The 14,112-nt window shown below is 44.7% G+C and overlaps 1 protein-coding gene across 1 annotated transcript in view; it reads right to left on the bottom strand.

Annotated features, from left to right (window-relative positions):
- tprb (translocated promoter region b, nuclear basket protein) overlaps nucleotides 1–11,021 on the bottom strand; it is a 34,593-nt gene extending 23,572 nt beyond the window's left edge. Inside the window, exons 1-20 of the mRNA XM_062556041.1 lie at nucleotides 10,865–11,021; nucleotides 10,186–10,290; nucleotides 10,019–10,092; nucleotides 9,834–9,930; nucleotides 9,575–9,678; nucleotides 8,982–9,146; nucleotides 8,702–8,794; nucleotides 7,512–7,592; nucleotides 7,133–7,220; nucleotides 6,903–7,043; nucleotides 6,478–6,581; nucleotides 5,921–6,118; nucleotides 5,185–5,292; nucleotides 4,617–4,846; nucleotides 4,092–4,255; nucleotides 3,719–3,855; nucleotides 3,053–3,201; nucleotides 2,483–2,645; nucleotides 2,107–2,241; nucleotides 1,497–1,637 (exon numbers count right to left, since the gene is read on the bottom strand). Coding sequence (XP_062412025.1) covers nucleotides 1,497–1,637; nucleotides 2,107–2,241; nucleotides 2,483–2,645; nucleotides 3,053–3,201; nucleotides 3,719–3,855; nucleotides 4,092–4,255; nucleotides 4,617–4,846; nucleotides 5,185–5,292; nucleotides 5,921–6,118; nucleotides 6,478–6,581; nucleotides 6,903–7,043; nucleotides 7,133–7,220; nucleotides 7,512–7,592; nucleotides 8,702–8,794; nucleotides 8,982–9,146; nucleotides 9,575–9,678; nucleotides 9,834–9,930; nucleotides 10,019–10,092; nucleotides 10,186–10,290; nucleotides 10,865–11,015 — 2,628 coding nt within the window. The 5' untranslated portion in view covers nucleotides 11,016–11,021. The remainder of the gene's footprint in view (nucleotides 1–1,496; nucleotides 1,638–2,106; nucleotides 2,242–2,482; nucleotides 2,646–3,052; nucleotides 3,202–3,718; nucleotides 3,856–4,091; nucleotides 4,256–4,616; nucleotides 4,847–5,184; nucleotides 5,293–5,920; nucleotides 6,119–6,477; nucleotides 6,582–6,902; nucleotides 7,044–7,132; nucleotides 7,221–7,511; nucleotides 7,593–8,701; nucleotides 8,795–8,981; nucleotides 9,147–9,574; nucleotides 9,679–9,833; nucleotides 9,931–10,018; nucleotides 10,093–10,185; nucleotides 10,291–10,864) is intronic.
- Nucleotides 11,022–14,112: the final 3,091 nt, after the last annotated feature.

Below are 14,112 nucleotides of genomic sequence, written 5' to 3'. Positions count from 1 at the left end.
GCTCCCCGCACCCGCGCCCGCCCCTCCTCTTTCTGACACAGAGCGGGGTTGCACACAGCACCTAAGTTGTGTCCCTTAAGTATCAACCATACGGCTTAAGTGAGGAATTTATTTAAGGGTGTTGTACAAAATGTCTTAAATGGTATCCTCAGGTAAGGAAATTCGTTAAGTTATTTAGATTTTCATTTGCATTGAAAGGGATTTTCTGGCACGACAAATTCCAGTTCCCACGGAGATTGTTCGTTTGCTAATATGTGCATGCTTTTCTGAGGGTGAAATGCGGGACTGACTGGCCAAAATAATATCAAGATGTGAGCACATATTGTCTATAAAATGGTATAGCGAATAACACGACAAATCTGACTATAAACTTTGACCAGTTTGACGGGTGACGCAGCCAAACACGGCGCACCTTAGAACAGTGACGTTAATTTCACGATGTTATACTGTGCATCTAATGTACCTATCAGTAGCTAATGTTAGCGATAAATAACTCAACAGGTACATTCAACATATGCAACTAACTAGCTTGCTAATAAGTTATGCAATTAGAAAGCAATCCACCAAACACAATAGCCTAAAGCTTAATGATCTATCTTACCGTGATAACTTTCGATGACATTTATCCATTCATCAAGTAAATCCTGAGACATGAATTGAACTATACTAGCTAGCTAGTTAGATATTATCCTCTGGCTGTCATCCAAAGAGCAAGACCATTTGTGCACCAAAACATTTTTGTTACATGTTGCCTGGTGAACCAAACCAAAGCTCATAATGGTAGGCTATCAGTTACTATCAGACGACTTGAGCCAGCTATGTTACCACTAGGCCTAAATAAACGACATAACTTCTGATAGGCCTATTTGATTGAAGAGTAATATTAGCAGAAGATTTATTTATTTTCAATTGTTAAAAGTGGTTAATTAACTACATTTATCAGCATTGACTCAGATAATAATATGGGTTTTCCTTTAGGCTGCTGGACATTTGTGCAACGGTTTGAGGGATTTCTTAAGATAATAGGAGAAAACTCAAATACATGAAAATGTTAAGGAGAATACTTAGAGGTGTTTGTGTACCTGATTTTATGTTAAGGGGGCCTTAAATCAAATTTTAAGGGTGATTTGTTCTAGCAGCTACTTTGCGGGGAAAATATCGGGATATATATCGTATATCGATAATCAGCCTAAATATATCGGGATATGACTTTTGGTCCATATCGCCCAGCCCTAAGTGGGATGAGGAGAAGAAAGGAAAAAAAAAAAATCCAAACAAAAACAACAACAACAACAAAAAACAGACAGACACATGCACAGATGGATATTGTTTTTTGGAAACAGTGTAGATGAGGAAAGGAGAAAGGTAGCTGGGCGGGCAATAGAACTTCAATTGACAGGAGCAACAGAGGAGATAGTAGAAGGAGGGTTTCTGAACAGGTAAAGCCTCAGTTCTCAGAACTGCCTGGTGGTGGCGCCGCAGGGCGGAGTGCTTACGTCGTGGTTGCGGCTGAGCATGTGCCTCTGCTCCACCTCCTGCTCCAGCCTCTTCTGCAGCTGGCCGATCTCCCGCTCCTGCTTCTCAATCTGGTTATTCAGGTGCTGACGAGTCTCCATCTCCGAACGCTCCAGAGTGGTCTGGGCAGACACGGGCACAGGCACGTGTTTACACACACACACACACACACACACAATATAACTATATGGCTAAAATGCCCACGGAAACCCATGGAAATGCTCATCATTAGGTTATTAGGGTGAAGCCAAGTGTTCATAGATTCCCTGAGCATACTGTACCCCCCTCCATTGATATGCTTTTGCAAACTAGCATACCCTGGTCTGCATGCATTTCTACTTCAATCTCCAGCAGACCAGCTCAAATGTTGCTGAAGAGTTAAAGCTGGCCCACAGGACGCGTACGCGGCGCGATGCAACAAGAACTGTTTGCAATGAAGCAAATCCCACTAGAAACGTCTGCCGTGTGGTAGCCGCACTGGGTTAGAAAACGGTTCTAAAATCCCGTGCGTCAAGCCCACACCCCTGAACGCCATGTCCAGTGGGCGCCGGTCTTTAGTGTTGCTGTGGACAATAAGATGGTGCAGCGTACCTGGATGGCCTGCAGGTTGGTGAGCAGCAGGCTCTGTCCTCTCTGCTGAGTGCAGATGGACTCCTTCTCCTGGACCAGCCGCGTCTCCGTCAGCTTCAGCAGCTCCTTTTCCTTACGCAGGGACTCTACACGCGACTGCACATGCACACGTACACGTACACACACACACACACACACACACACACACACGTTATCATTTAACAAATCAAGTATGTCCTTTTGGGTGTATGTATTGTCTTCGCAGGTAGAATTCAAGATCTGAAGATGACCATTTATGTCTTTTGGGGTTTTTCCAAACACTAACTTCAAACTACCAATACAATTGTGTGCTCTCAAATGTGCCATCAAATACACAGACAACAACAAAAGTCCTCACCTCAGCCATGTTGATTTTCTCGTTGGCGATGTTGAGTTCCTGGGTGAGGGTGTTGACGGCCTGCTCGTTTTTCTGGGCGACGGCTGCCATCTTCTGCTCTTTCTCCCTCAGTGTAGAGATCTCCTTCCTGTAGCCCTCCACATTATCCTGCAGCATCTCATACCTGCGCACACACACACACACACACACACACACACACACACACACACACACACACACACACACACACACACACACACACACACACACACACACACACACACACACACACACACACACACACACACACACACACACACACACACACACACACACACACACACACACACACACACACACACGTTTAACTAGGCACTAAAACCAACACATTGCCAGTAACAGCCGAACATTTTTTTTAGTGACAACAGCCTAAAACTTATATTCTGATCCACATTAAACTAAGATGGTATGAGCATCCACACAACTCTGACTGTCTTAGAAACTCTGAAAACCTAAAGCAATACGCTACCAGAGAGTCATGTCTAGCCTGTTAGACAGCGTAAAGTCAGTGGTGTGTTGGCTTGTGCTGACCGTTTGGAGGCAAACTCCAGCTGGGTGGAGATCTTGGCGTTCTGGGAGCGCAGCTCGGAGATCTGCTCCTGCAGCTTCTCATTCTGGTCCGATAGCGCTCGCTCACTCTCCACTCGCTCCTTCTTATAGGCTCCAAACACCTCCAGCAGCTACACACACACACACACACACACAGGTTACTTAACACCTAAAGCAACAAATACACATATTCAACTTGTGTAGAGTAATAAACATCTGTCTGATAAACCCGACAATAACTACAGATATGTAACTCACAAACTACAAGCACAGGGGATGCACCGGATGGGTAGGCTGGGTGAACCCTGCCTGAACTTCCGGGGGAATTTGAATTTCGCCCGGCAGCTCAGGCTCTGGATACCAGCAGATCTATTTTTTGCTGTTTACTGCCAGAATCTTTGGCTCCAATCAGAAACGGCCATACTCTAGTCCTGGCACGCTATTGGCTGGTGACGCGCCGAAAACGAAACCTAAGCGACGCAGAAGTGCAGTAGAAACAAAGCGCAGCCTCGCCAGACTAATGTTCAATCTTTAAAGATTGAGTTTAGTATGGTGAAAACCAGACTACCGGATGGGTGGACGGTTGAGAGCACTAACGCAATGGAGCTCTCTTAGTGACACTGATGCTCCACTGAATCAGAAGCCTACCTGTTTGAGAGCAGCCTTGGCCTCCACCACCTCGGTGGACTCGGGCAGGGTGATGGCCGTGGGTGTTCCTGTGGTGGGTGTGGCCGCAGGAGAGCGGCGTGGAGTGGAGGTCAGAGAGATCTCGTCTCCCACTGCACCTGCCACAGGTCAAAAGGCATAAGTCAGGGGTCACCATCAGCCCAGTCTACGGACTGTACGATATATGCAGATCTCACTGTGTGTGTGTGTGTTAATTGCCATGAGAGTGTTGTGTGGGTAGTAGCTCTCATCACTAAGTGTGTATGCATTTCTGACAGATAATTGCATGCTGTGCTTGACTGACACAGTCCCCCTGTATTTTCACAGGTGTGTGTTAGTGTGGTGTGGCTATTACCTGGTGGAGGTACTGCGCCCCCGGTGGCCTGGGCCAGAAGCATGCGGTACATGTCTCTCTGGCGCACGATGGACTCGGCCAGCTGCAGCTGCATGGTCCTCTGCTCCTTCAACTGCTCCAGCTCACTCTGGGCCTTCTCCAGGCTGGCCTCCAACTCACAGCGCCTAGAGAGAGAGATGGAGATGCAGAGAGAGAGACAGAGAAAGAGAGAAATAGAGAGAGAGAAAAAGAAAGAGAGAGAGAGAGAGAGAGAGAGAGAGAGAGAGAGACAGACAGACAGACGGAGAGAGAGAAAGCTTAGCCAGGTTGATTTCGCCTGTATTTAAATAAGCATATATGTATCTATCATTTTAATATAACTCACAATCATACACACTCAATGTCTAATGGACCTACTGCAAAAATACTTATCCCTGCACACTTTTTAGCATCCCCCCTTCCCCTAAACGGGCTGAGTTATCACCACATTTCCCCACCCTTAAATCCCCTCTCTTCTTCCTCACACACACACAGACCCCTCCTCACCTCTTGGAGGTGGTCTCGATCTCGTCGCGCTCCTGGGCCTCGCCGAGGTCCCGCAGGGCCGCCAGGAGCCGCTGGTTCTGCTGCTGCAGCTCCTCCACGCTGCGGAAGGTCACCAGGTGCTGCGAGATGACCTCCGAGGAGCTGCTGACGTCGGCCGAGCTGTCGGCCTCTTCGTCCCGCGAGACGTGGTTCCCCCGCGCCTCCTCCAGCTCGATCAGCAGCACGCGCACCTGCCGTGCAGACGTCGATCAAATCCATCACACTCCCACCAATTAACATTCGTTTGCAGATAAAACTAGATTGGTTGCTCATGGGAACAGCACAGGCCGAGAATCATTGCTCACTGACGAGTGATCGACATTTCACAATCTCATTGTACTTTGCAGAGAGAGGTCTGTCATCTTCACAAGACTATCATTCAAGTATCTAGTCTTGATGATACACATGACAAAATGGGAAATATTCACTGTGACATAGGGGAGTTGTCTGAACACTCGACAGTCTTCGGTCTGTGTAAAGTGAGCGAGCATTATTCTGTGACGTGATGGGCCTGAGAGGAGGAGTGTACCTGCTGGGAGAGGTCAGAGAGCTGCTGCTCACAGCGCTTGTTCTCTCTGTCCAGCACAGATGACCGCTTGTTGGACTCGTCAGCCTCCTTCTGGAGACGATGCACTTCCTGCAATAACATGGCATATCAGACTTAGGGCGCACTCACACTAGGTACGTTTCACCCGTACCGTACTGGAGCACGGTTGCCTCTGGTCCCTGGTCTGCGCTCACACTGCATATAATCAAACCGTACTTGGGTACGATTGAGTTGCTGTGTTCTAGAATCTTTATGCAACATGTGATTGTAATTGGAACGTTATTGTTTATTTCATCATTAATGACGTCCTGTGCTTCCATGCGTACCGTACCAGAGTCCACCTCCTCCAAGCGTACTAGCGTACCGTGCCCCGGTACGGAACGAAGCGATCACACTGGTCAAACGAACCGGACTTTAGGGGCCAAGTGTACTCGGGTACGGTACGAATTGCCTAGTGTGAGTACGCCCTTAGACACACATACAGCCAATCCATCTCCACTATAGGTACACAAACCCTTACGAGTTCTCTGCTCATATGCAAAGCACTTTATGTCACATATGTGTATGATCTGTGCTATTATAAAACAAAACTTGCCAAACCTCAGTCACTGTTAGATTCCCTAATCTGGACATAACACTATCTTCTTTCACACATCTTACTATTATCCCACACAGAGTCACGTTCTCACACACGTGCAGGTAAGGCAGGTGCGCTCACCTTGACGGCCTGCTCCAGCTTGGTGGAGAGGCTGGCCACGGACTTCTGCATGCGCTCGTGCTCGTCGCGCTGCCTCTTGAGGATGGGCGCCTTGGCCTCCACCTCCTGCACGATGTCGTCCAGGTACTTGTTCACGCGCCGGTTCTCCATGCGCTCCAGCTGCAGCTGCTCCTGGGCGTCGATGTAGGCGCTGTAAATCTGCACCAGGGGAGACCGAGAGAGAGAATGTCATACACAACAACAACAACAACTGTGTGTGTGTGTGTGTGAGTGTGTGTGTGTGCATGAACGAATGACAGACAGACGTACGTTTAGTAGATCTGTGGGTGGAAGAGAGTCAACATTTGAATTAAAGTTTGTCAAGTTTGTCAACAGGACTGATGCAAGTCCAGTGAGTAGGTATGTATGTGTATGTATGTGTGTGTGTGTGTGTGTGTGTGTGTGTGTGTGATTGCATGAGTCTGATCTGAGTACTGTAACGTACTGTACAGGGTGCGCAGCTACAAGAGTGAAGGTACGTTAGTGTGGCAGTGAGTGAACATGTCTGATCCGAGTACCTCCGTGAGTTTCATCCCAGGTCTGATCTTGCTGATGGCTGCAGCCGTGGGGGACATGGTGGTCAGCTGCTCTTCGGTCAGAGCTGACACAACTGCAACACTCCCTACCAGAGACAATTTATACAAACCAAGTTTAGAAATTAAACTCAAACATACAGCGTAGCGAAGTAGTGGCCTTAAAAAAAAGAGGAATATCATGTTAGGCGACAGACGCTCTGAAGGAAATAGCGAGAGGCTTTAAGAATGGGGCGGGCACGGTGAAGGTTCCATGACACTCGCCACAACAGTCAAATTTGGAACAGTGCCGACACTACTGGTGAGCACGAGTTTCTCCATCACATCCTCAACGGCACGTTTAAAGTTCTCTAATCCAGTGGTGCATTGGCCCACCATTGGTCTTCAATGAGCAAGGCTGATGCACTTACCTCTGTGTTTGCCATCAGATAGAAGCTCGTTGGCGTTCTCCAATTCCTTCTCCAGCTCCGCAATCCGCTCTTTCAGTTTCTCCTCCGTCTTGGCTCTCTGTCCATCCATCTCCTCCAGACGAGCCTCCGAGGCCTTATTGGCTACACAGGAAAGAACAGTGCATTGAGAGATTGCATTGCTGAGAGAGGTAAAGATGTGTGTTGTGTGCTGCTGGGTGTCGGCGACTCACCCTCCCCTGCCTCTTTAAGGAGCTTCTGCAGTTCCTCCACAGCGCCTCTCAGCTCCTCACTCTTGGAGTCAGAATCTGCTGCAGCACTCTGAAAAAACACACACACACACACACACACACACACACACACACACACACACACACACACACACACACACACACACACACACACACACACACACACACACACACACACACACACACACACACACACACACACACACACACACACACACACACACACACACACACACACACACACACACACACACACACACACACACACACACACACACACACACACACAAAATGCCGAGTTTGATCACAATGTCTCCTTGCATGGATGTGAGAAGCTTCTAGAGTGTCTAGGGGGTCATACCTTATAGAGGTTGCAGAGTTTGATGTTTGCATTCAGCTCATTACGGAATTTGTCTTCAGATGTTGCTTGCATCTCTTTGACCTAAAAAGAGCACATCAAAAATCATCACAAGGTGCGCTTTCTTTCTAACCGTGTTAAAGCAACACCATGGAGTTTTTCAACCTTTTGGGGTTCGGGTACGAACCGGTACGAACCAAAGAACTACAAAATTCGACTGCTTTACGGCATATGCTGTAGGGCACACTTCCCCCACCACTTCCTCAAATTCTGTGCGAGCGTTGAATAGACAGTTGATGCCTTATAAACATGAGCTAGTGATCTTTTGGCGTTTGAAAAAAATAAAACCCATGAAATTATATTCATATGATGATATGCTGAAATGCATGCTATGGGCTAGGCTACCTGGAATAGCTATAGCCTACATTTAACATGCAACGCAGGCAGTCCGAGTTTGCCCAAGACGTGAGAACTCCTCCTGCAGAAATCGGCTTATCAACAAAAGCACGTGTATCCTAGCTCTGTCATCTAGTCACTAGATTCTAGTGTCATCATGCTGCCAACCAAACTGCACGGGAGCTGGTTATGTGTGCTAGTTATAGCTCAACGTGTAAATCTACCGCCTAGCTACTGACCAAACAATTATCTTGAAAAACAAAGTTCACGTGTAAGATTCTGTCATCATCATATTATAAGAGCTCTGCCTCTCCAAACATTTTGGGCGTGCAAATATATGCCACTATGGACGTGAATACCATAGAATACAATATCTGGTGACCATCGATTTTTTTTAATGTTATAAAGACACTAAAAATGACCACCCTAGATTAGGCTACGCTATTGCTCATCAATATCATAATCGTTTTTTTTTTTTAAAAATAAGTAATTGACCAACAATGACCAACATCATCCCAATACCGAGAACGTGCACAGACCTGAGCTGAAAGCCTAGTTTTACAAATGTATCACATAACTGGTATCGTAGTAGGCTACCACATAATTTAATATTTAATGTGCAGCCTCAAGTCTAGCCTATACTGTACGCTATGTCTCACTTGCTTCTGGTGTAACCGTGACAGATTTTACGACATATATAAGAAATTACCGTTTCCCAACTGTAGGGGGACCCCGAGAGCAAAACTTACATGGTGTTGCTTTAAAGGTAATAGCACTGAAAACCTCAAGTCACTCACCTCCTTCAGTTTGTTGATGAGATCTTCAGCTCTTTTCTGAGAGTTTTCATTTGATGTTTTCAAGTTGGTTATTTGGTCCTGAAGCCTTGCGACCTGAAGTAAACAAAAAGTTATATAAAAAAGTCCATACTTCACACAACTAACATCATGACAAAAAGGTGTCATTCAGAATTCAGCACATTGAAGCACCTTGTGCCTACACTGCATCGACATTCAAGGATCTACTGTACCTCCAAAAGCTAGGAGCGCTCTCTAGTGGTCAAAAGTGTGTGTACTGTACCTCATCATTTCTGTTCTCCAGGCTGCACTTGAGCTCCAGGACCTCATTGCCCCTTTGGCGGGAGAGGCTGAGCAGCTCTTCGCTCTTGGTCTTCAGCTCAGAGTTCAGCCAGTCAATCTGATTCTGCAGCAGTCCCTTCTCCTGATCCATACGCTTCTCTTTGTACTACACACACATGCATAAACACACACGACAGAAGTAGAATTGACAACTATTTTTTCACTGATCTACATACATAACTACTCTGTCTGAACACAACAAGCAGAGCAACGAAACAGGCTAGACTCATTCATATCTGTTGCTACTGTACAAGTGGTTACATTGGTCAGCAACGTGCATGGAATCATACCACACAACATTGATAAGGGTGCAGTGTTGATGTCAGTTTCAAGTATTCAATACAACTATTAAAATGACCATAAAGCTAACTAAACCTACAAAGGGTTTTACTCCTTCTCCAAGCAATTAAATACTGCTTTCATCTATGGCTACATCCCTATCAGTTTGTGGATTTTGCTAAGTGTTCCTTATGGACATGCATACTGGCAGATTTCAAACAGAGTTCCAGCAATAGTCATACGCTTGATTATTACCTTAATGGAAACCTCAGAGGACTCCAGCTCATCCAGCTTCATCTGAAACTCCAGCTTGGCTGTGCTCACCTCCACCAGTTTGTTACTCAACCGCTTAACATCCTCTGGAGAGAGTAAGACACAAAGACTGTCATCACATTGGTAACAGAGAGAACTTCATGCATACATGCTCTGTGGATATGTACATACTAAGTGCCAACCGTTCAACAGTCTGTCAGGGTGAATGAAAATCGGAGCATTTGCATTCATGCAATCTCACCGCTCTGGTGTTCGACCTCCTGAGCCCTCCGTTCCAGGGTGCGGACAAGTTCCCTCTTCTCTGACTCCAGCTCATCCCGGGCTTTCTGGAGCTGGCTCTGTAAACATCGCGTTAATAAGTAAGAATATAAACAATGTTTCTACTGTCTCCTGTGCGGCAAACTATCCATCAGACCATTTATTTACCTGTTGAGATTCCAGCTTTGTATGAGAAGCTTCGGATTCTTTTTTCTTTTCGCGCACGCATCTCAGCTCTTCTTCTACAAACAGAAGGCGAGGACATAGCCATGAGCCCGCGCTCAAGACATTGAATTTGAATTGTGTAGCGTATATTGCAATAGTATCGCACTTACCGTTTTTAGCAAATTCTTCCTTAAGCCTCTTAAGTTCTTGTGTCTGTGACACGAACCGATCTTGACTGTCAGCGAACCGCTTTTCGATCTCAAAGTACTGTTGTTCTGCAATTGAAAACAGAAATCTCTCATCACTCGATGTGCGTCCAGTTTCTCCGAAACGTTGACCTTTCAATTTGGCTATGGGAGATAAACCTCTGGCATTAGCCAGCTAGAATGACTTCTAGACTAACATTGCCACTGACATTACGTTAACAAATAAACGTGACAATTAGACACAGTGGTGCGTAAATCATACAGTTTCAGGTCACCGTGAAAAACGTGTACTTGACTAGCTGCTAGCTAATAACGTTGTGAATGTATGAAGTTCAAAAGCATGGATGCTTACGTTAACTAACGCAATGTAGGTTAGCTAAACCGGTCTTCTTTTCTTAGCTAATGTTAGCCTAACGTTACTGTAAGTGGATCACAAAATCTATCTGCCTTGTGCCTTATGGATTCAAATAATGGGCACTATACAGCACGAACAACTTGAGCATCAACTTAACGAGTTGTCAAACGGACCTGTGGAGGTAACGTAAGCTCTAAAAGTTAACATTAGCAGCTAAAAAGCTGCTTAGCGAGGTACGTTGTGAGGGTTAACTCAGGTCAAAGTAGTAGTTTATGCTATTATACTCACCGCTATCCACGCGAAACTGTTCGTTATGCGCTTTCAGACTGTCGATCTCACTTTGCTGGTCTAAAATATATTTTTCCAATTTGTTTTGAACGGTTTTTGGCAGTCTGGACAACTCTGTCCGTTCCAGCACCTGCTGTAGCACTGCCGCCATTTTTCGTCCAGGGCATCGGCCACACACTTCTCAGTGTTTTGCTTTATCACTTCCGAAAACATAAAAACAGTAATACTGCCCTCTACAGCGTTGGAGGCATATTACCGTTATTCAAAGCGACATGGAGGGTGTCTGATCCTTGTCCTACAAGTTATTAGGTTGCAGAATCACACTTACATTATATTTATTAGGAGCTTTTGTAGTCCCGTTTTAATCTTCTTTCATCCAGGTCCTCATCAGTGTTAACTACGTAAGGTTATACTCCATTCTAGTGGTTGAATTTGGTTGAGGTGATGTTCTAGCCAGGCTGATGTTAGGCCTAGTTCAACAACATAAAGCCTACTGAACTTGAATCTCAACAGATAAATGTGCATTTTATAAAACAATTAAAAACATAGGGGATCATACATTCCTATCTGGTCCTTACTCCTCCTAGTCATTGGGTTTCAGAATAATAGAAATGAATCGAGGAGAAACACTGAAGATCACCAGAAGTCTGGCTTCTGGTATGGGTTTTATTGATGTTTAGATGGTCCTTGTCCTTGTCAGCCATATGCTGTGTTTTCCCACCCAAAACCTCCTCCTGGGGACAGAGCCTTTGTGGTTCTCCGTGGCATTCCGGACAAAGGCCTGCTTGGCCTCCTCTTCCCTGTCTCCAGACCCTGGCCTCAACACTTTCTCTTTCTCTTCCTTGTCATTTGTCCTTCTGAAGCTAAACAAATTGGGGAAGCATTTCATTACAATGAACTGATGAACCATGTTGATGTTTCAAATGTAAGCACTTTTTACATTACTAAGGGCAGTATCTACTAAGGGTAGGCCTAGGCCCTAGTTTTAATAATGATTCTTGCAGGATGTTTTTGTCACTTAAAACCATACTTAAAACTAGTCAGCCAAGTATAATGGCTGGTTGCAACTTCTTTGTTTAGAAGAAAAAATGCCGGTCAGAGAAGGACACAAGCTGAATGTAAAGCTAGTGAAAATGAACCAGTGAACAAAACAGCTTGACGCGTGAAATGTCTATTTTTGTTGATTTTAAAGTGTTTCATGTTATCTTCTGTCTTCTGTCTGCAAGGTAGACTGTGGTTTATTTAGACATTCTACAGGGAGTCAAGCAATGTGCATTCGGATTGTTCGGAGCTATGCACAGCTGGCGAGCCTCCCACATCAAGAAGAACCTTCTTACTGTACCATCATGTTGCATCCACAAGATTCATCTACTGTACATTCCAAAGAACAAGGACCCTTTCATCGGATTTGCGGTAGGGACTGTGTAAAGCATCGTTTTTGGACTTTGATTTGAGAAAAGCCTGGACTTATTCAGCATCCTTCATACACAGTCCTTTATTATATATGATGAAGGAAATAAGGGGAAATAAAATGATAATTTGAATTTGAATTGAAAAGAGGATGATGCATTGCCATCTGAACGATTAAGTCATTAGGTTGCGTTTGTTTGTGGATCTGTGAGAGGTGGTAAATAATAGCCACCACCCCCCAAAAAACAAGAAAAACAACGGCATCAATGTATAATATAGTATTGCTTTTGTTTTTCATTCGGGCACGTTTTAGAGTTGACATTGTTATGTATTATTGCTATTCTTCTTTAGCCTTACCATGCCATAGTAGGTGATAGGGCTCAGGCATGTATTCAGATAGTGTCATAATCAAATTGTGTGCAGTTTTGGGGGTGATGGATCGAAACAAAAAACAATGGTTCCATGTCATCCTGGGAAAAGGAAAAAAAAAACTCTGACTAAACCTAGGCTATGGTCGCTGCTTCGCTGCATGGCGGTCATAAGCAAGGGTATTCAGAGAATCACACAAATCTTTGCAAACAAAACTAGAGCTGAAAAACAACATTGGGTGCTGTGGTCTTTTGGACCTCAGGTGGCGCTGCATGGAAACCAAACCTGTCTCTGTAAAGAAAATCAATTATCTACGGGGCACCAGTGCTGATCGTTAGAGTGGAGGAGATGATGTTACCCAGCCGTATGGCTGTGACTTATTATCAGTCAACAAAACTAGCTTGATAATCCTTATATCCTTTAAAACTGGCGTTATGCTGCCGCTCCTGGACAAGGAGATGGGGGAAGGCAGGAAGGCCTATTTGATTGAATTGCACATTCAAGGGCCTTAAAGCCTTCACCTTATATCATGGGATAAGTCTTCACATGAAGTGATTCTATTTTGAGGTGGGCTAGTATGAAATCAGTAATGAGCAGTTTGATAAATATTAAGTTTGATGTAATTGCAAAGTTTAGATGGTGAGGAGGGAAAGTTAGGTGAAAATGGATTAGAGTGGTTGGCACAGGCAATTGTTCCTCCTACATCAGTTTTTAATTCCCAACCTTTTTTCCTTGAAGGCCGCCTTGCCTGTGTCTAAGACAAGCCAGGGCCCCCTACTCGAACTCCTACCCGCATACACACACAAGACATTGTTTTATTCAACAATCGGGGTCCAGGGATGAATTACAAATGCATATAGCCTATACCCCGACATGATGGTTGCTTACGCAAGTTAGGGCAGAGGTAATAAATAGCTACAGTGCCTATAGAAAGTCATCATACCCCTTTGAAATAGTTACTTTTTTTGTCGTACAGCCTGAAATCAAAACCCATTTTAAAAAAATATTTGTCCAGTTTCATTTACAACATCAAAATAATGAAAAAAAGGCAACAGTTCTGAAAATTAATTATAACATATATATAGATGGGTTTTGATTTCAGGCTGCAAGACAAAAAAAAGTAACTATTTCAAAGGGGTATGATGACTTTGGCACGGTACATGAATTTAAATGTGGAACAATATTTTTAATTGGATTATACAGAGTTTTGATCATCCAATTGGATGTGTTATTGAGAATTTATACATGTGCCCAAATATAATTTTGATAATGTCAAATCTCAGCCCAGGCAACATTGTGCAGACCCCCTGCAATCTCTGGCAGCCCCTAAATGGCCCATGTTGGGAACCACTGTCCTACATAACTCTTTCCTGTGATCCACTAGATGGCACTATTGCACCACAAGAGTTGATCATGTCTCAAATTATGTCATGGAAAGTCAGAGGGTTTTGTACATTAACATTCTGTTG

This window comes from Sardina pilchardus, chromosome 15, assembly GCF_963854185.1.
Source record: "Sardina pilchardus chromosome 15, fSarPil1.1, whole genome shotgun sequence".
In the NCBI taxonomy this organism is placed as follows: domain Eukaryota; kingdom Metazoa; phylum Chordata; class Actinopteri; order Clupeiformes; family Clupeidae; genus Sardina; species Sardina pilchardus.
The sequence above is the reverse complement of the archived record's forward strand: the minus strand, read 5'-3'. Positions and strand labels throughout refer to the sequence as shown.